This window comes from Myotis davidii, unplaced genomic scaffold (genome assembly GCF_000327345.1).
Source record: "Myotis davidii unplaced genomic scaffold, ASM32734v1 scaffold126, whole genome shotgun sequence".
NCBI lineage: Eukaryota > Metazoa > Chordata > Mammalia > Chiroptera > Vespertilionidae > Myotis > Myotis davidii.
The window spans coordinates 986,670-1,008,153 of NW_006297660.1; the positions used below are offsets into that span (position 1 = coordinate 986,670).

Sequence of the window (21,484 nt, forward strand, 5' to 3'; positions counted from 1 at the left end):
ATCCAGGCTGAGGGCTGTCAGTACAGCAGTGGTGGTGGGAGCCTCTCCTGCCTCCTCAGCCGTGGTAAGGATGTCTGCAGCTTAGGGCTACTCCTCGCTGACAAGTGGACATGCCCTGAGGGGGCTCAGGCTGCCAGAGGGATGTCTGATTGCCATCTTAGGCCCAATCCCCCAGGGAGCAGGCCTAAGCCAGCAAGTGGTCACCCCCAAGGGGTCCCAGACTGCGAAGAGGGCACAGGCCAGCCTGAGGGGCCCCTTACCCCTGAGTGCACAAACTTTTGTACACCGGGCCTCTAGTATATCCATATTATCCATCCTGTAATTACATTGCATTCATAAAGCTACTTTATTTCTTTAAAAATAATTTTAACCTCAATGGTCTTTCAAGAATGTTTACTTGCATTTTCTAAATCATGGTGGCATAAATTCAAGTACACAACAGCCTTCATGGTACAGACTCTGTCAATAATCCATGCAGTTATTAATTCTATTGCACATAGAATACATAAATGGATTCTTTTCTCCTGGTCCTAATACTTGCATCCAGGTTAAATATTTTATTTTTTGTTTCAAAAATCCACAGCCATATTTTGACATAAAATAATTATCAGTCAACAAGAGGATGATAAATCCATTTCATTGTGTGGAGAAATATCTTTGTGTTTGCCAGTTAATGCAACTAGATTTAAATTGTACTCTTTTAAAATATTATATTTCTTTTCTTTTTAAAGGTCATTTTAAAATCAGGAACATGAAGCACAGCCTGTTAAAGTCAGTTGGGAGCTATGCCAAGAAAATGCTGGGTAAGTATTTAAAGAGGAAGATTAAATGTGTATATTGGTTATTTAAAAGCTTCAAAGGGAAAAAAAATTAAAAAATGCAGCAATTTCAATGAAGATAAATGGATTGGAGAAGAGGCATTTATGGGAAGGTGATGCTGGCAGATGGGAGTTCTACGTGATTACTATGTACACATTTCTTCTGACAATATGTAACCTGTGATGCTGTATGTGAATAGAAGAAAATATTAGGGTAAATTATATAAATCAAAGTAATGTTAATATATAAAGTATGACTTCACTGAAGATTTGTAAAGTCAGGAGGCACATAAAATCAGAGGCTCTCTCGACTCCACTGCTGCAAACGTAGAAGGCAGAGGACAGGGCACGTGGAAACCACCAGCCATGTGAACTCCTGTGTGATGGGTCCGCATGGAACAAGGGGCAAGCAAAATCTGCCTGCTGGGAATTAGGGAAGCACAGGAAGTTCCAAACACATGACAGATTAACAGTTTACAGTGAGCAGTCATTTTAATGCTGAGTGTTATATATAGACATCTGTACTTTTTAAAAATGATACAAGACATAGTGAAAACTTTGAGTCTTTCATATTTTTCTGCACTTATCACATCTCATATGTTTTCCGGCTGCCATTTACTTTTATTATTTATTTATTTTTATTCTTTCTTGTTTAAAGTATTACAAATAGTAGTACATATATCTCCTTTTCCCCCAGTACCAACAATGAGATACCACCTCACACCTGTCAGAATGGCTATCATCAACAAATCAACAAGCGACAAGTGCTGGAGAGGATGCGGAGAAAAAGGAACTCTCCTTCACTGCTGGTGGGAATGCAGATTGGTGGAGCCACTGTGGAAAATAGTATGGCGTTTCCTCAAAAAACTAAAACTGGAACTGCCATTTGACCCAGTAATACCACTTCTAGGAATATATCCCAAGAAAACAGAAACTCCAATCAGAAAGGATATACGCACCCGCTATGTTCATAGCAGCACAATTCACCATAGCTAAGATCTGGAAACAGCCTAAGTGCCCATCAACAGATGAGTGGATTAGAAAACTGTGCCATTTACTCTTGTCTTCCTGGAATGTTCTAGTATTTGTTGATCAAGCCAAACAACAACCAAAAAAACACTTCTGCTTTGATGGCAGGAGTATGGGGGAATTTCTAACACCACAATGTAACTGTATTGAAACACTGCTATAATTATATTTTAACTGTTACCGCTCCTCTCAATTTCACATATTCTTTAAGAACTTGAAAGCACAAATAACCTGATTTAGTTGCACTGTAAACGTACAGATGAAATAGTAAAATTGTGCCCTTTATCTATACCAAGGATCAGAGCAACAAATGCCTTACAGAGACAAGCAGACAATACAAGACACGTTTTGGTCTCAGGAGCATGATTAGAACTGAAGGGAACTATGAAATTTGTGCATGTCCTGCCCCAAAACAGAGACAACGTTATGTACAACTTATTGAGAGGCCCTCTTATCTTTCAGTGCATTCAATGCTTTCAATAGAATTTCATGACCTCTGTATTTACTTCAATTCTGTTTCTGTTCATCTTAAACATACGCATAATTACCTAACAGTGCTAGAAGTCGAATCGGGGTCCCTTGCCATTACAGTCCCAATGATTGTACCCACTTCAATATCTTCATGAACCTCAAACAGATAGGAGGATCTGCTAAAAACGGGAGGCTCGTCCACATCTTCTATAGAGATTTTGACAATCGTTGTATCTTTAAATGGTCCTAGGTAATAAAATCGTGGGTCCACGTGGGTATTTTCTGCTTCCACCTTCAGAGTGTAAAGTCTTCGGCTCTCATAGTCAAGTGGCTGTTTAATAAAAAATAAACCATGAAATACGAGTGAGGGAAAATGGAGTAGATACTCCTTCCAAATTACAGTATGATTTTTAAAGCATGATTGAGTTCTAAGTTGTCCATTAACTGTATATAAATAAAAGTAATTTAAAATATGTTAACATATCAACAGGATTCAAATTTACTTTTTAATATATTCAATGTGTGATACTTTAGCAGTGGTTCTCAACCTTCTGGCCCTTTAAATACAGTTCCTCATGTTGTGACCCAACCATAAAATTATTTTCATTACTACTTCATAAGTGTAATGTTGCTACTCTTATGAATCATAATGTAAATATCTGATAGGCAGGATGGTCGTTGGTGACCCCTGTGAAAGGGTCGTTCGACACCAAAGGGGTCGCGAACCACAGGTTGAGAACCGCTGCTTTAGAGCACAGGAAAATGAAGTTTTAAATCTTGGAAAAATTAGAAAGGATTAACACCTAAGGTGGTGACAAAATTAGGCTGATAGATTGTGTGTGGGGGGGTGGGGGTGGGAGTGTTGAGGTGTTGGCCATTGCTAATTTTTTCTAAGAAAAAATTCAGTTATCTTTTAAAATTTATGTTGCGATATTTCTATTCAGTTTAATGGGCTCCTCGTACTTTAAGAAATTGTGAAGACTAATATAACACTTTCAACAGCTATATGAGATTCCACCTGCATGACTATTACTTCCCAGTCATGAAAAGTAACGAGAAAGCTGGTTTCCCCTTTGCTGTTACTGTCCATTTAAAAGCGCTTGCGTACCTTGGGCTATGCAATAGAATGTCAAGGTAGTTTGTGATTAACCAGTGCTAAGGTGGTCACTTTACACATAGAGTGCTTAGGATATTTCATTGGATCTAAATTTTATTCTGTCTTATTTTTTCTTATAATGATGGTACTGACTCTGTAATAAAAAAACAAAGTTACCTTTAAACCATATTAATAAACATACCTTGGCAGAAAAGTTTAATTTATGTAGCAGAAGGGAAAATGTGAACAACTAAATTATCCACCAATCCATGCTATTTATTTTTATTAGCAGCTTAATTATTACTTCATACATCTGGATAGAAAGTACGCTACTTTTTGTGCCTCCAACTGTGATAATATATTGACATTACTAGCTATTAACTGTTTTATTTAAGAAAATATTATTATGGAAGCCTTTTATTAATGTGGCTCAGAAATATAATCACACATACAGGATGGGGCAGAAATAAGATTACAGTTGTGAAATGTGAAATTCAGAGTTAATTCTTGTATTATTCTGTATTAATTATTGTGTTATTTCCCCATATGAAAAACTGTAAACCTACTTTTGCCCCACCTTGTTTATTAACTTGCCTTGTAAATTTTGTGAAATCTCAGGTTTCTTGTTTCATTAAAGAAAACATTTGGTCAAAATGTCCAAGATCTTTGGCTTTATGTTTCTCAGACTATGCACAGTATAAATTACATTTGAACACGATGGTGAGATTTCTGAATGGATAATGCATGCGTGGAGACTACATATTGAAATCTCTCCTTTCTACAGTCAGGTGTTTACATATGCTGATGGTGTGCACCTTTTTCACAGTTATGATGCCTTCCTGTGTGTCCTTCTCAGTTATGATGTCAAACATGTCAGTCCCATCACCATCAATAATTCGATATTCAACTTCAGCATTTTTCCCAGTGTCAGCATCAGTTGCTTTTACACTTCCAACAGCTGTGCCAACTGGGGAGGATTCAAGTACTCGAAGATGGATGGTGTCTGCAAAGAATGAAGAAAATGAGAGAGAGAGAGAGGGAGATTTCTCAATAGAATATTCAAAGGTAAATGTGTTATGAGAGAACATTATAAATCTTAAACACGGCATGATGATAGCTGATTAATAAGTTGAATACACATAATAAAATCATATTAAATTAAAGTCTAAGGAGAGAAAAGTAGAACTTTGGGGTATTTGTTCATATTATGAATAGCAAGTGCCAACCTCAAATCATATTGGCAATTTGTCTTTTTTTGCATTTGCACAAATAACTAGACATCAGCTTTGAGTGAAGATATGTACATATGTGTGTTTATGTAGTTATAACAAACTACAGAATAAGCAGTGAATGTTTATTAATTGTTGTTCCTATGTTGTATTAAGTTACATACTACTTAGCTTGCTGGCCGCAGAACATTACAAAATTCCAAGAAATAAGCCATAATCAGGAAGAATCCTGGTTCTTTATTATTTCTATTTGTGACAGAAGAAACAAAAGGTTGGTCTGTGGGAGAAATACAACGTGCCCTTCACAGTATCAATATAAAAACACTAAATTGTGACAAACTCCCCTATATTCCAGAGCAAAACAAGAATTTATCCAATCCCCTCTTGCATATAGATATGTTTCCAGCTTGAACAATCTCTACTGCTAATGAGATTTATGTTTTAGCTTTTGACCTTGAACTATGCTACTGACAGATTAATAGGCCTGAAGCACCTCGGATTATAGCAGCTTCTTGCTCATAAGCCTTAAGCAATTCTCCTTAATATACATAATGAAGTCCAGAATGCTTAAACACTTTCCTGAGTATATCTTTCCTAATGTATTTTTCCTTCAATCACATCCATGAAAGCTTTTCTTCAAACTGGACTTTTCTAAGTGTTCTTGTCAAAACTTGATTTCCTACACCCCCCTTTACATTTTTTTACATTTACTTCCTTCATGTAAAATCACCCTCCCCCCATTACCTGCATAATGCAATTAAACAAACCTGATAAAATGGCACTGTTGTTGACTGTTTGGGGGGCTGTGCCCCTCAAAATTTATATATTGAACCTTTATCCCCTAGATTGTGCATGCAGGGTTTTTATACACATCATTCACACCTTCTGTACTATGTTTATTTATTTTGCTACACTTTCCATTTATTTATGATGTATTTGGTGTGGTTTGTGCTTGATCATTTCTTGGAAAATAAAACATTGGTGTGGCTGTATTTCACATATACTCTAGATTTGAGACTAGAGAATCATGGTACTGCAGATTTTAACAGAAACCAGATTTTACTAGATACTGATGCCAAAATTTCTGGTCGGGTCTCAATTTGTTGTCTTACAAAATCGAAGAATTTTTGAACAGTGATTATATGAAAAAATTATAGTAAAGGGAGTAAATCTTGTTTCATATATGCAAATATGTCAAAAAGCCAAGAAGGAAGGTAACTATTTGTATTAGAAATAAGAAATCTAATTATGTCTTTGATATAAAAAAGTAAATAACAGTAAGTTATTTTCTATTAATATGTTAATTGATCTTTGGTTTAGAATTAAAATATCGGGATCATCCAAAAGGAATTTAGAGTGCTATGATTTACAATAATAGTATTTAAAACTTTCCAGCATAAGAGAAAATCTTATACTGTAATAGAATAAAAGTATTTCAGTAGGAAGACTATGATACTAGAACCGATTACAACCTGTTCTTGTAAATCAGCTGCACATTTTGTTTTAATTGTTGTCACGCAGAAAGGCTTAGAATCCCATTTCAATAGCATGAATCAAAATCCTGATGCCCAAACACTTGTAATTATTACAGTGTTTTTCTATAACATAAACCAAATCTTCTTAGAGATTTGTTCTTTCTAAATTTGAGGAATGAAAAGGAAATTGAGATCAGGATTTTTTGAGAGAGAAATTAGGTGCTCTACCAGGGATTAACTGGATCCTAGAAAAGTACAAAGAAACCAATTTTCTTGCCTCTACTGGTCAGCAGTTTGAAATCTGATCATTTATAAGATCATTTAGTTGATTAGAATACATTAAGTTAGACTTGGTTTCTGGTGGTGCAAGCTAGATAATTCAATTCAACTTTGTAGCTTGAAAACAGTTTTTGGATCATAGATAGAGACAGAAATACAAGGTATTAAAAATAAGTACAAACTCCAAATTAAAAAGGAAGGAGAACCCAGAGACACAGACAGGAGAGAGAGAACAAAAGAAAAAAGGAAACATTTCATCGTTTAGTTAACTTTATTGTCACTTAGATTTCACTCTAACGTCTCTGAGAATTTGTTCTCCCACTTTTTATTTTTAGCTTGGACCTTTTTTTGGAAACCACTTGTATTTTTAGGCATGTGCTTAAATTCTAAAATCTTCCTGCTTATTATAGTTTTGGTCAAGGAGCCAAACTTATTTATCACTCAGACTTCCTTCATCCCAGGTTTATTTCACTTTTCTTGGAGTAAGTTTTATCCATGTTAATTTTCAGTACCTTCTGAGACTTAGCCAGGGAAGTGATTAAGCTGCATTGGTTCATATGTACTTTATAAGCCTACAGTGTAGGACAGTTCTCTTCCTCAGTAATTTGTTGGAAGGGACACACACACACACACACACACACACACAGAGCAGTTGAGCTGTGTGTGTTAATATATGCACATTCATATATTTAATTTCCCCAGAAACATTATAAAATGTGTTTTCAACGTATCCATAATTTCCAGAAAAGCCACGATGGATCCATTCATCAAAATAGTGTAGATTTAGTTCTTTTGTGAAGTATTTCAAAAAGCTGTATTATAAATATATATGTCGCATACACACATACAATACACACATTCATGATTGTTTTGATTGTATGGTAAGTTTAGTAATTAATCTATTCAACACATATTTACTCAGTGCCCAAGATAAATAATTCAAGAATGCTTTCTCTGGAATTATGTTTATGCTCATAGACCAATTTGGTGACAAGATTTATTGGGTCTATCTATTTGAAAGTTAAAAAGTACATTTCTATATTTTAAATGGATGAAAGAGCTACTTTTATTTATTTCCAAGACTAGTCTGTTGAAGACAACCATCCTAGTTTGTCAAGCAAAATGCAATTACTTTAATTAAGAGCCTGCAAGGGTGTTTACCATGTAGAGCAAGCAGCAGGGGGTATCCAGAAAGGAGACGGATTGCTATGCACACACTGACAAAGGGAAAGTAGTGCCTGTCACCCACCTTAGTTTTTATCTTACACTTGATGGAGCTTTAATTATGTGGTGTGCTTCCGTTTTCCTATCCACTCCAATTTACAGTTATTTTAAATTCATTCCCAGGTGTCAGAATGAATCATCTGCTACTCTTGTAATGCTTAGGGCAGATAAATATTTCTTCCTGATGACTATGTCTTTAGTTTGCTTATCAACGTAAGCACAAAGGCATAAATATGAGGAGGAGAGAGGTAACTGACTTTTCTGTGAAATGTGGTGAAAGTTATATTCAGAAGTAAACGTCTGAAAAAAAAAAGTAACATTGCAACAGCTTCTAGGGCCTGGACAAAATACATGGCTCTTTAGATAAGTGCACTTAGAGACCACTGCTGACAACCTCACGCATCTTGTCATTATTAACATTTTTATTTTTGAATAAAAAATTTCAAACAATGTTGCTATCTTTTAGGCCTTTGGGGAGTCAAGACTAAGTATTCCAGATCACCCGTTCTAGCCAAAATTTTATCCATAGGACCTTTGCACATGAATGTTCAAAGCACTGCAGATTTAGTACCAGAACTAGAAGTAATTGATTGCTCAATGTAAGAGGCTTCGGAGGAAAAACATGACAGGCTTAGTGAGAGATGTGAGAGGGTGAGTTCCTCAGGAAAGACAAAAGAGATGCCAAGAAACATCAGAGAGGGCAACAGGGCAAAGCCAGGTTTTGAGGTTGGCTACAGATAACTGCTGTTTTGTTTTACTGATAAAAACAACAACAGTGACGTTCAAAGGGAGATCATTTGTCTCTTTCCTTTGTTCCGGCCCTTGTTTCTACCCACATTTGCATAAGAAGTCTGCTTTTCCAGAGTTGCGTTTTTTTAAAAAAATAACCAAACAAAAAACCCACGCATATATGAATCAACACAATAATTTAACATTAGTTTAATTTTTTAATTTGTTTTATGTGTAATCTTATTGTAACATCGCTATGCTGCATAATAATCTCAAACAACACTTGCTTTAAGAAAAATGACACAATTATGCACGTTTATAAACCATTCCATTGTATAATGTTTAAAATATGTTTTTTAATGAGCTTAACAGGAAGACATTAAAAACAAGATAAAGCTCCTTGGAGGGAACTGCGGGTAGTTAAGGAAATTATGCAACACTAAATGGGCATTTAGGAGAAAGGAGAGGAGAGCTCAAAGTCACGCCGGAGACTGACAGCGGAGGAGGCTCTGGAACTGAAGACTCTCACCGGAGAAGACAGAAACCTCAATTTGTGAGCACTGGAGACGTGATCACCAACTTAGCTTTGGGCGTTTAATTTAAATTAGAGCAAACTGAGATGTCTCAGTTTCCTGTTCGTGCCACTGAGGAAAGTGACACACCAAAGCTTTGAGAGAAGCGACCATTGATCCCCAGAGTCTAGGGGATCCACCCCAGTATATTTCTTTGAAATTGTCTCCACGTTGATTGGCATCAATAGATACACACCATTGCAATGTGTAGAAACATAACAAGAGCATAGACTTGGGGGAGGTTAACATAACCTTAAATTAGTCCTTCATAAACATATTACGATGTATCAGATCCTCAATCTGTTTGCAATGTGTCTCCAAGCAGGCATAGTGAAGACTGTAAACGCAGTCTAATTGAGTCTAAACATATTTGCACAGCTAGCTTTTATATCTATATATCTCTATCTGCCCAGGGTTTGTTTATTTCCAAAGTTTGTTCCAGAGGAAGCTATATACATAGAAACTTTGAATCCCATTATACAAAATGCCCAGTATTCCAGTCGAAGGCAGCTTCCCACTAGAATAACTGGACAGTCCCAGTGGATTTTTGTATAATTTCCATGCACCTCTATTTCTCTTGGGGAATTTTACAAGGTGGGGAATAAAGTAGGTCAACAGTTGTGAGTATGCCAAACAGAGCTTATCATTTTATTTTAGTTTATTGATTATTGGATTATTCTCCATACAAACAGCTGTAAACCTACTTTGCCCCACCCTGTATATTTCATCACCCTGGTGAGATCCTATATTTCCCCAGTTGCATCACTCTAAGCATTTAGCACGATATCATACACGTCTGTTTTCACTTGCATGTCATGTGTGTACCTCATTTCACGATCTACTAGACATCTGAGCCCCACTACCTTTCTGCAGGCATCTCCATTCAAAATGTTCAAGTCAACCTGAAATTCTGTCTCTCTTTCCATACAAGCATTCCTGGTAGGAAGCTAGAAAGTATCTTTTGCTCTCCTCTCTCCCTCAAACCTTTTGTTGACCTAATTACAATGCCTTATGCATCACCCACTTAAATATTTCTCAAATCTCTGTTCTCCTCAGCATTAGTGCAGACTCTCAACTCCTGCTCTCCTGATCCAAGCAATGTGCAGGTCAGAATAATTAGCTGCTGCCAGAATACTTGGTCAAAACGAAGAACCATGCCTTGTCTCTCTTAAAAATGGTTCCTTAGATAATATATGTGGCACTTTATGTTTTTATCCCACACATGTCATGATGCCACCACTGCCTACATTTCCATCCTCATCATTCCCAACTCCTGCTTCAAACGCTGGGGACCAGTCATACCAAGTTGCACACATTTCCCTGAATGCCTCCTTTGTTCATCCTCTCCTCCCAACAAGAATGCTCTCCCTCCATGCCCCTTGCTGTCCTCCCTGGAAAACTCTCAAATAATTTTCTTTTTGTCCTGATCTCCCTGACCTGAAAAGCTTATCATTTTACGGTTTGGGTTTTAATTGATAATTTTAGCACATAATGTTATTGCATCAGTCTCCATTTATATGTGTGTACATACGTTTATATACATACTAGTGGCCTGGTGCATGAAATTCATGCACAGGGTGTGTGTGGGGGGTGTCCCTCAGCCCGGCCTGCACCCTCTCCAATCTGTGACCCCTTGAGCGATCCCATAGGGATCGGGCCTAAACCGGCAGTCGGACATCGCTCTTTCAATCTGGGGCTGCTGGCTCCTAACCACTCACCTGTCTGCCTGCCTGATTGCACCTAACCACTCTGCAGATTGCCGCCAATTGCCCCTCTCCCCCCGCTGGCCTGATTGCTCCCAACTGCTCCCACCCTGAAGCCTGCTCGCCCCCAATGTCCCCCCCTGCCAACCTGATCACCCTCAACTGCTCTCCACCAGCCTGTTCACCCCCAAATGCCCCTCCTGCTGGCCTGATTGCCCCCAACTGCCCCCCATTGCTGGCCTGCTCACCCCCAACTGGCACCACTGCCAGCTTGTTCACCCCCAACTACCCCCTGCCCCGCCAGCCTGATCACTCCCAACTTCCCTCCCCTCCAGGCCTGATCACCCCTAACTGCCTCTCCCTCGGCCCCACCACCATGGCTTTGTCCGGAAGGTCTCCCAGTTTAATTAGCATATTACCCTTTTATTAGTATAGATAACCACAAATATGCACACATATACTTATATTTATGCATAATATACATACAACCTATATCTAAATATAAAAAAACACACACAAATAAAATGAGAGACAATGTATGTGAGAGAAACTAACAGCTACAATGTAAAAAATTAAAGGTGTGTGTGTGTGTGTGAGAGAGAGAGAGAGAGAGAGAGAGAGAGAGAGAGAGAGAGAAGGGAGGGAGAGAGAGAAAGAGAGAGGTTGTATCTGCATAACCTTTCAAAATCCAAACCATTTATGGATGTATTCTTAGTATCTTATATCTCACTTTACTATTATTAGTTTACGATTATTTCCTAGCATAGTTCCTGTCATGTATTAGGGCTTCAGTCAATGTTTAATGTATCAGGGAATGCTTTAATAACATTATTTATTGCTAATTCTTACAAATTATAGGCATTGAAACCATGGCAAAGAAATCCTCCTGATATTTGAGGGTATTTTGATGGTTACAGTAAAAATCAGAGTTATATGAAACAATATGAATTACAGAACAGTACTTTTGAATACATTGATTTTTTTTCCTAGATAATAAAAAAGGGAAAAGGAGACATTTTTAATTTAAGTTCCTGCTTTCTCATGCTAAAGCATCTTCCTTGGGAAATACCTGACTGTTGCCCTAGCTGAAATGTGCTTGATGATTTTGAAATATGCAGATAAGCCTGGGGCTCACATTACCTCGGAATCCCCAGGTGAGGAGAGGTTGACTCTATTTACAGAGTGAAAATCGGGACTTATTAACTCAAATCTCTCTTGTACCGGGTAGGGATTAAGGTAGTCTCACATCCCACTGAATGAACGTGTCTTAACTCCCTATGCATATCATATAGACATTTTCTTTAAAAACCTTTTCTCATGCAGACTTGTTTACTTATCTGCCCAAACTGGTTTACTTAAATGATCCCAGCAAAGAAGGTAGTTGTGTTTGGTAAAAGCACCAACTAGCCAAGGTATGCTTTTCCTGTGTCAGTATTGAAATGCACAGACAGCCCTGGCCACGTGCATTCCATGAGGGGTCCCGGATTCCGAGAGGGCACAGGCCAGGCCTAGGGACCCTACCGGTGCACAATCAGGGCTGGGGAAGGATGTGGGAGGTTGGCTAGCCAGGGAGGGAGCACGGGAGGGCCCCGGGGCGTGTCTGGCCCATCTCACTCAGTCCTGATGGGCTGGACCCCAGCAGCAAGCTAACCTACCAGTGAGAGCGTCTGCACCCTGGCGGTCAGTGCTCGTCATAAACAGTGGTTGAGCAGCCTTAGCATATTATTAGCATATTACACTTTGATTGGTTGAATGGCCAACTAGTCAACCAGACACTTAGCATATTAGGCTTTTATTATATAGGATATAAATTCTTATAAATTTGATATTACCTAACAAAATATATCCTAGAACATATTTTGAGATGGCCAAAGATAAATAAACACAAGTATGATTGTCAATCAATCATACATTTTGTCTGCAATTCATATATTTCCCCCCTCATAAAGGCTCAGCTCAGCTGACATTATGTAAGTGTACTTGTTCCTTGTCCACCTAAGCTGGATCTGAACATGTCTGTGATGATGTTAATGGATCAGGGACATGATTCTGAGACCTCTGTTTCTCAGGAACCCATACCATCTGTTAAAAAGTGAGAAAATTAATCGAGTCTCTTTGTCATTTGTCTCTGTGATAGGATGTGTTGGAAAGCAGCTAAATGTGAATAAAGAGCTGTGATCTCCTTGAACAATGTTCTAGAATTGTCTTATTTGTGGCTTGGGACTTTTGGCCTGGGTGTAAGCTGCTAACTCTTCTTCCTTCTTCTTGAGGCCTAGTAAAATATTTCCCTATCCAAGAACTAGAGCCAAATCCTAGGCACCAGCTGGCTGGCTGGGACCCTGACCATCTGCTCAAGTACTTTTGTAAACTCTTTTTCTCTAGACCTGGACTTCCTCTCTGACATCTATTGTTTGTTTGTATGTGAGTTTGTTTGTTTAATAGATTTGAGAGTCTTATCACAGCATTATCTGGTCTATTAAGGCAAAGATGCTCGGACTAGCCTGTTAGCCTGGCTTCTGCAGATCAAATGACCTTAATCACTGCATCTGATCTGGATGAAAATCAGTACCTTACTTTTTTCCAGAAATGCTTAAAAAAAAGCCATTTGGGCACAAATCCTGTTATCCAATTGATTTTGCCAAAGCCTACAATGATTAGGTTCCAGTAATTTAACATTTTATAGACTTCTGCCACGGAGATTATTTTTGTTTCTCTGATTTTAGAGAAAGAAGGAATGAAATGAAAATGAGGTGAATGAGACAAATATCCAAGAAGGAGTACCATGTGGTTAGATTTAAGGTAAGGGACTAGAAAGTTTTTCTATCTTAGGACAATGAAATATATCAAAATTCAAGGACCATTGGATGTTTGACAGGTTGGAGAGCAGGGAAATTTGCCTTGGACTCCTCATGCATAGAAGCACTCATTTGTTCAAACATGATAAGTGCATTCATTTTTTTGGCTTCTAAGTTTATAGGTCTCTCCAGACTTATGGCACTTTTATTTAATCTTTGGTTGGCCATACAAGAATAACAGCATGGTATCATAGCAAGGGAAACAATAACCTTGGAAACATGACACACATTCCTTCAAAAGGAAAGGGGAAGGGGAGGAAATCCATGTATGGAGAACCTATGATATATTATAATTGATAATGGATACATTTTATTATTATGTTTAAATATATTTTTATTGATTACAGAGAGGAAGAAAGGGGGGAGAGAGAGAGAGAGAGAGAAAGAGAGAGAGAAACACCAATGATGAGAGAGAATAATTGATCTGCTGCCTTCTGCATGCTCCCTACTGGGGATTGAGCCCACAACCCAGGCATGTGGCCTGACCAGAAATCGAATCTGTGACCTCCTGGTTCATAGTTCGACACTCAACCACTGAGCCACGCTGGATGAGCTGAATACATTTTATACATGAAATCATGTCTCTTATTTGTAACCCTATGAGATAAGAACTGCATATGTAGCAACTGAGGTCTAGAGAAGATAAATTGCCTAGTTTTACGCATTTTCAGTTTCTGTAATTATTCAGGCTTCCTTAGAGTATTCTCCTCTATTAATTCTTTTTAAAATAACACCCCGGCCATTCTCTAGTCATGTTCCCTGCTTTATGTTCTTCACAGCGCTTACCACCCTGCTAGACCTCATAAATACAATGTGGTTATCACTTTTTGTCTACGCCTTCAATGGGTAGCTCAGGTCCTTGCTGGCCACTGTAGCCTAATTCCTGCTTAAAGCCTGGGATATAGGAGACTCTCAAAATTATCCAGATGCATGGATTAGAAAATTGTGGTACATATACACAAGTGAATGTTATGCTGCACTAAAAAAAAAAAAGGAATTCTTACCATTTGCAACAGCATGGATGGAACTAGAGAGCATTATGCTAAGCGAAATAAGCCAGTCAGAGAAAGATAAATATCACATGACCTCACTCATTTGTGGAATATAATGAACAACATAAACTGATGAATAAAAATAGAACTAGAATCATAGAAGCATCAAACAGACTGTCCAACCTATGAGGGAAGGCGGTGGGTGAAGGGGTAAGAGATCAACCAAAGGACTTGTATGCAAGCATGTGAGCATAACCAATAGACACAGACAGTAGGGGGGTGAGGGCACGGCTGGGATGTGGGAGTGGCTGGGAAGACGTCAATGGGAAAAAAAGGAGACTCATGTCTTTAATACTTTAAACAATAAAGGATTTAAATTTAAAACAATTATCTAGTGACCCATCTCTAATTCAGGACTTCCTCTACTCCTTTTCTATTTTATTTTCGTGTACATCTCAGCTACTTAACGGGTAGAGATTATTTGTTCAGTCCTCTTTCTGACTTTCTTTTATTCCTCAACTTGTTATCCTCCAGCTTCTTCCAAAATGATTTCAACTAAAACTAACTAGGAAAGATCATCCACAACTGCCCGCATTATACCAATTCCAATGGCTGCTTTCCAGTGCTCATTTTACTGTCTCTTTCGTCCTTTCCATTCTGTTACTCTCTTTTTGTTAGAATTATCAAATTACGAAAATATATAAAAATAGAAACTACAGAAAAGCAATCATTAAAGTCATCTACTATTTCATCACAAAAGGTAATCATTATGGTCACTTTGAAGCATGTTCCTCTTTTTTCCTGTGTAGAATATGCCCATCATAAATAGGTAACTTTGCTAATTTCCAACTTGATGACCTCTCCTTCTCTTCCTATTCTTATGGCTTATAGTAGTTATACGTATAGTTTTAAGAAAGGATTTGGGTCAGGTAATAGGTTCTCCAAAAATAGCTTCCACTATAAAAGGCACTGAGCCCCCCAACCCCCACCCCCAATATTTGGACCAGTGCTGCTCCTCTGTACGCCCATTACACTGTGCATTGTTCCTTTATCACACTTGTCATGTCATATTAAAACATCATGCTAGATCAGTGGTTCTCAACCTTCTGGCCCTTTAAATACAGTTCCTCATGTTGTGACCCAACCATAAAATTATTTTTGTTGCTACTTCATAACTGTAATGTTGCTACTGTTATGAATCATAATGAAAATATCTGATATGCAGAATGGTCTTAGGCAACTCCTGTGAAAGGGTCATTCGACCGCCAAAGAGGTCGCGACCCACAGGTTGAGAACCACTGTGCTAGGCAGTGACCCACTCGTAATCAGAAATCAAGACTTATTTATCTTCATATGATTAATTGGAAATAAAGTGCTTGCTCCTGGAAGGTAAGTAATAGATTTTTTTTCTTTACTTATTGTTTTTAAAATTAAATTATAGCACTTGAAATAACTCATGATTCTGAAATAATTTCAACAGAGAGATATTTTTTTGAGAGTGAAAAATTTATACCTAGCGAAAAGCAGAAAACACTTTGGAACTCAGTTTTCAGATGCACCCCTAACTTTGAATCAATTGCCTTTATTTTAGAACCATACTATGGTGCACGTGTCATATTAACGTTCACCTCTAAAACCACAAAATCCTAATGATAAATTAGATCAGGCACACAGTTATGTTTGTTAACACTAATGAAATTTTACTATTGTTTCTCCCATACTAGTACCTCCGCTTGGAGAAAGTTCCCATCTCTTTGTATGGCTAGATCTATTTTCTCTTAAAGTACTTTGATGAAATAGTACCTCTTAAATAAGACATTTCCTTATCTTACCCTCCTACTATCACACACATATTCTTCCTTTATCCAGAACTGAGCCAATATCTTGCATGTATACAATGTCTCTATTTATGTATGACCTGCCTCCCATGCTTCAATGAAACATATCATAGGGAAAACAAAAAACAAAAAACAAAAAAAACAGTAGTTTTTTAAGCAAAAGGCATATATCTAACTTCTAAAATAGCATTCTCAATAAGTATTTTTAGGTAAAAGTTGATTTCACTTGAACAGCTCCTCATATAACATATCAAAGTTTCTCACTCTTGGCACTGTTGACATTTGAGGCCCAGTAATTCTTTGTTTTGTGAATTCTAAGGACATCTGCAGTATTTCTGGCTTACACCCACTAGATGCCAGTAGTACCCACCAATTCAGAGAAGCAAAAATGTCTCAAGACATGGTGAAATGTTCTCTGGAAGGCAAACAAGAGAAGGATTGTTATAGATCCATGCAATAGAATTAGCTAAACAATGAAGGAGGAAACACGGTGTTTGCTCCTGGAAGGTAAGCAGTAGATATTCTGAGTTTTCTTCTGCCCCTTTGCCTTCCAAATGACAGATTTTTATCCTCTGCAGATGTGGCATATTGGGAAATGTTGAATTTGGATCAAACGATGTACATGGAAGTTTAAGGTCTGACACCACTTTTATAACATTGGATAATAATAGTAATAGATCAGTACTAGCACAAATCAACATTATTGAGCACGTGAATACACTAGTGGCAGTCACTGAGTCCAGGCCTTCAGAGACACTCAATTATTTCATTTTATACGACTTCGTGGAATATGCATTGCTATTTCATTTTCCTGAACTGGCCAAGGTGATAAAGGTACTGGGGGGAGAAAACAGCATTGGGACTCATATAGGATCACTCCACAGCCTGCTCCTAAGCTGTCCCAGTTCACAGCCACTAGCGAAGCCAACAGCCCTCAGGCAGCTATTGGCTGGAAATATGCTAAGTCTGAATTGAGACTTGATGTAACTAGAAAATACTCGTTGTAAGGGTTTCAAAGAAACCTGGGAGAAAATAATGTAAAATATCTAAATAGGTTTTACCTGGTACATCGATGATATGTTTAAAGGATAACATTGGGTTAATAAAATATGTCCTATATAATAAAAGGGTAATACGCAAATTGACCCTAGTGGTGGAATGAACGGGAACGACCAGTCGCTATGATGCTCATTGACCACCAGGGGGCAGATGCTCAGTGCAGGAGCTGCCCCCTGGTGGTCAGTGCACTCCCACAGAGGGAGCTTCTCTCATCCACAAGCCAGGCAGATGGCTGCGAGCGCAGTGGCAGTGGCGGGAGCCTCTCCCACCTCCTCAGTAGTGCTAAGGATGTCCAACTGTGGCTTAGGCCCTCTCTCCCAGGGAGCAGGCCTAAGCCGGCAGGTGGACAGTCCCAAGGGCTTCCTGGCTGCCAGAGGGATGTCTGATTGCCAGCTTAGGCCCAATTCCCCAGGGAGTGGGCCTAAGCCAGCAGGTAGACATCCCCCAAGGGGTCCCGGACTGCGAGAAGGTACAGGACAGGCTAGGAACCCCCCTCCCCTCCCCGAGTGCACAAATTTTTGTGCACCAGGCCTCTAGTGATTAAATAAATGTCCTCTCCTTTCATTTTTAAAATATGGCTGACAGAAAATTTAAAATGACATATGTAGCACACATAATTGGTTTGCAATATATTTCTATGAAGCAACACCGATTTGTTTTCTTTATCATCTCCACTTGGAACCTCCTTTACTTCTTCCATACATTGGGTATAAGAAAAATATCAATGGGTCTGTACAAGTTAGTTGTGAGATTTTAGTGATGTCCCATTTGAAAGGCTTCATAAACTGTAGAATCCTCTCCAAACTTTGGCTATTTAATATAATGACATTAGAAGTTAAAAACTAGCCTTAGCTGGTTTGGCTCAGTGAATTGAGTGTCAGCCTACAGACTGAAGGGCCCCCAGTTCAGTTCCAGTCAAAGGCACATGCCCTGGTTATGGGCTCGATCCCCAGTAGGAGGTGTGCAAGAGGCAGCCAATCAATGATTCTTTCTCATCATTGATATTTCTATCTCTCTCTCCCTCTCCCTTCTTCTCTGAATTCAATAAAAATATTTTTTAAAAAAAGAAGTTAAAAACTAATGTTTTGGGTGTTAGATGACTTAAATTATCAAGTAACGTTCTGATTGCCATTACTCAGTGTTCCCAATAGTAAGATATTCATTGAAGAAAAGACAATTGAGAAAATAAAAGTTCAAAAATTATGTTTCCATCTATGATTACAAAATAACGAGACAAGATACAGTATACTCTAAAATTTCTCTAAATGAATTGTTTTGTACATCTGGAGTTGCACATGGATGTCTACCCACCTCTGCCATTAGCTGCAATGCGGCTCTTATTGTCTCATTTGCAAAATGGAGGTCATAATACTCACTTGGATGATTACATAAAGTAGACCAGTAAGTAACTTGGTATGGGATCCAATAAAAATGGTATTGATAAAATGTTATGCTTTATTATTATTAACATTATTATTATCATTTCAGGGCTTGTATGATATGCCTACCAGATACCAATTACAAATTCTGACTTAAAAGAAAACAATTATTGAATTAATAAAGATGTTATAACAGATAAAAATATTTTCTTCAGGCATTATTAACTTTCAAATGTCCATTTTCATTTAATTAGAATCTTAATTTGCTTATTGAATGCACCATTTTTTAAAATATATTTTATTGATTTTTTTACAGAGAGGAAGGGAGAGGGATAGAGAGTTAGAAACAGAGTTTGAAACATCGATGAGAAAGAAACATCGATCAGCTGCCTCCTGCACATCTCCCACTGGGGATGTGCCCGCAACCCAGGCACATGCCCTTGATTGGAATCTAACCTGGGACGTCTCAGTCCGCAGGCTGACGCTCTATCCACTGAGCCAAACCGGTTTCGGCGACCATTTTTTAATGGACTGCCATAAAGACACATGTGTATACATGTTCTTCTTCACTTAAAATATAGTACTCCCTTTAATGGTTAGTTATTATTATTTAAAAATATTTTTCAATTGATTTTAGAGAGAAAAAGGAAAGGAGAGAGATAAAAATATCGATGGGAGACAACTGCCTCTTGCACGCCCCCTACTGGGGATCGAGCTCGCAACCCTGGCATATTCCCTGACCTGGAATTGAAATGGTGAACTCTTGGTTCATGGGTTTATACTAAACCACTGAGCAACACTGGCCAGGCTGTTCAGTTATTATTAATAAAATATTTTTCAGGAATATTTTTGATCATTGCAGAATACACAATTTGACAAATTTTTTTTCCTCCTGAGCTTGTCTGGCCATTCATTATTCTGGTGACAGGCTTGCACTAAAGGACAATCAGAAATAAATATAAAATGTGAAATTTAAGTTTTATGTAAAGAGGCACCTCTTTAGACCTGTTCTGAAAGAACTATACAGGATTATAATTGGTTTCCTATTCCCTGCCAATGTTAAATGTAACTTGGAGCTGAAACCTGATTATTTAAAAACAGTATAAGTAAACACCCTCCTCCCTGTATCTTGGGCCAGACACCACAATAGCAGACATGACTGTCATGTACCTGAAATATCTAACAAAAGAATTGTCACATATACATAAGCATATGATTAGTCTACTCAACACAATTCTACTTGAATTTCATATTTCTACAAGTGTGATTTAAAAAAACTCAATTCCAATCATGCACTTTCAATTATCAACATTAGACAAAATAGCACAGAAAAGAGGAAAAATGCTTTTAAAGAGCCAAAGTAATACAGTGAATCCTTAGACTATAATTCTTTCTGTGCAATGGACTTTAGTGTAAAAATATAAATATCACAAAAAGCTGTACTTTAAAACTTTGTCACAAAGGTTCACTTAAAATTAGGGGATCAATTCAGAAGTTAATACACAGTAAATGCTAAATATTAAGTACATAGACCATACTAAAGCCTCCATTTTTATGCCACATTCGTAACAATGTAGAATCTCATCTTGAGCATAGGATCTTTAAGACTGGCAGGAAATTGGCTAAGTCTTGGAGTGTCCATTGAGGCCTAATAAACATCCTCTCTACTTGCAGGTCTACTAAATTTGTATAAGAAAAGAGAATAAAACCTGCGTTATAATTCAGAAGCTAATGACTCTTAAGCCATTCATGACCTATTTTGAGAATTTGTAGGTTAATTCTATAACATGAAATAGACCTATAAATAGATAGGAATACAAAATGTTTTATTTATGATTGCCATTCCAAAGGCAGAGAGATTAAATGCAAATCTGACACTGATATCCACATGCAGATCTGATCCCTACGGTAGCCGTTTCTAATCTGTCCAATTAGATTTTTTTATTGAAAAAAAATGTACCCTCCAGTTAGCATCCTCCTTATTAAATTCTAAGTGGAAATAAACAGACTTGTTGTAGAATTATCTCTTACTTTGTTGTCCAATAAAACATTATTTTCTTCTGCTAACTGGAAGAAATAGTTTTAGATTAGAATTATAGATGAAGAGTGTGTGTATGTATGTGTGTGTGTGTGTGTGTGTATATGTGTATATATATATATATATATATACACATATATATCACAATGGAAATGGCAATGTGTTGACTTTTAAAAGAATTTCGAGAGAGAGAGAGAAATTTTTTCTGATTTTTTTTACTCTAAAGCTTCTACCCTGCAGAAAGACCATTAAAGGCAGCTTACTCTGGGGGAAGCGAGGTGGATTGTCATTGACATCTGTCAGCGTGATGTTGACGGTGGTAGTCCCCGATAAGCCTCCCATCTGGCCGCCCATGTCCTTGGCCTGGATAACCACTTGATATTGCTCCCTGTTTTCTCTGTTCATGTTTGGCAAAGCAGTCCTGATGATACCTTGAAGAAAATATAAAAACATTTGTTATCTTCACTGACACCTCAATTATCTGTTGATTAAGCTCACAAAGTATATGTCCAAACTAGAGACTTTTAAAAGACAAGATATGTTTTTTGCTATTAATGTTTATTGTCTAGAAATTATAAAAGTGATCCAATGCAGATATTTTACAATTTGGGCCGTTTTCCTAATTCTTAAAGAATACCATAGGTACTGGATAATGACCTAAACCCATGTGACGCAAACCCATACGTAAAAATGGGCAT

The 21,484-nt window shown here is 37.8% G+C and overlaps 1 protein-coding gene across 1 annotated transcript in view; it reads right to left on the reverse strand.

The window, feature by feature from the left end:
- The window catches only part of CDH10 (cadherin 10), a 68,969-nt gene that overhangs the window by 19,112 nt on the left and 28,373 nt on the right, over positions 1 to 21,484 (reverse strand). The window contains exons 4-6 of the mRNA XM_006773312.2: positions 21,050 to 21,217; positions 4,230 to 4,417; positions 2,396 to 2,649 (exon numbers count right to left, since the gene is read on the reverse strand). Coding sequence (XP_006773375.1) covers positions 2,396 to 2,649; positions 4,230 to 4,417; positions 21,050 to 21,217 — 610 coding nt within the window. The remainder of the gene's footprint in view (positions 1 to 2,395; positions 2,650 to 4,229; positions 4,418 to 21,049; positions 21,218 to 21,484) is intronic.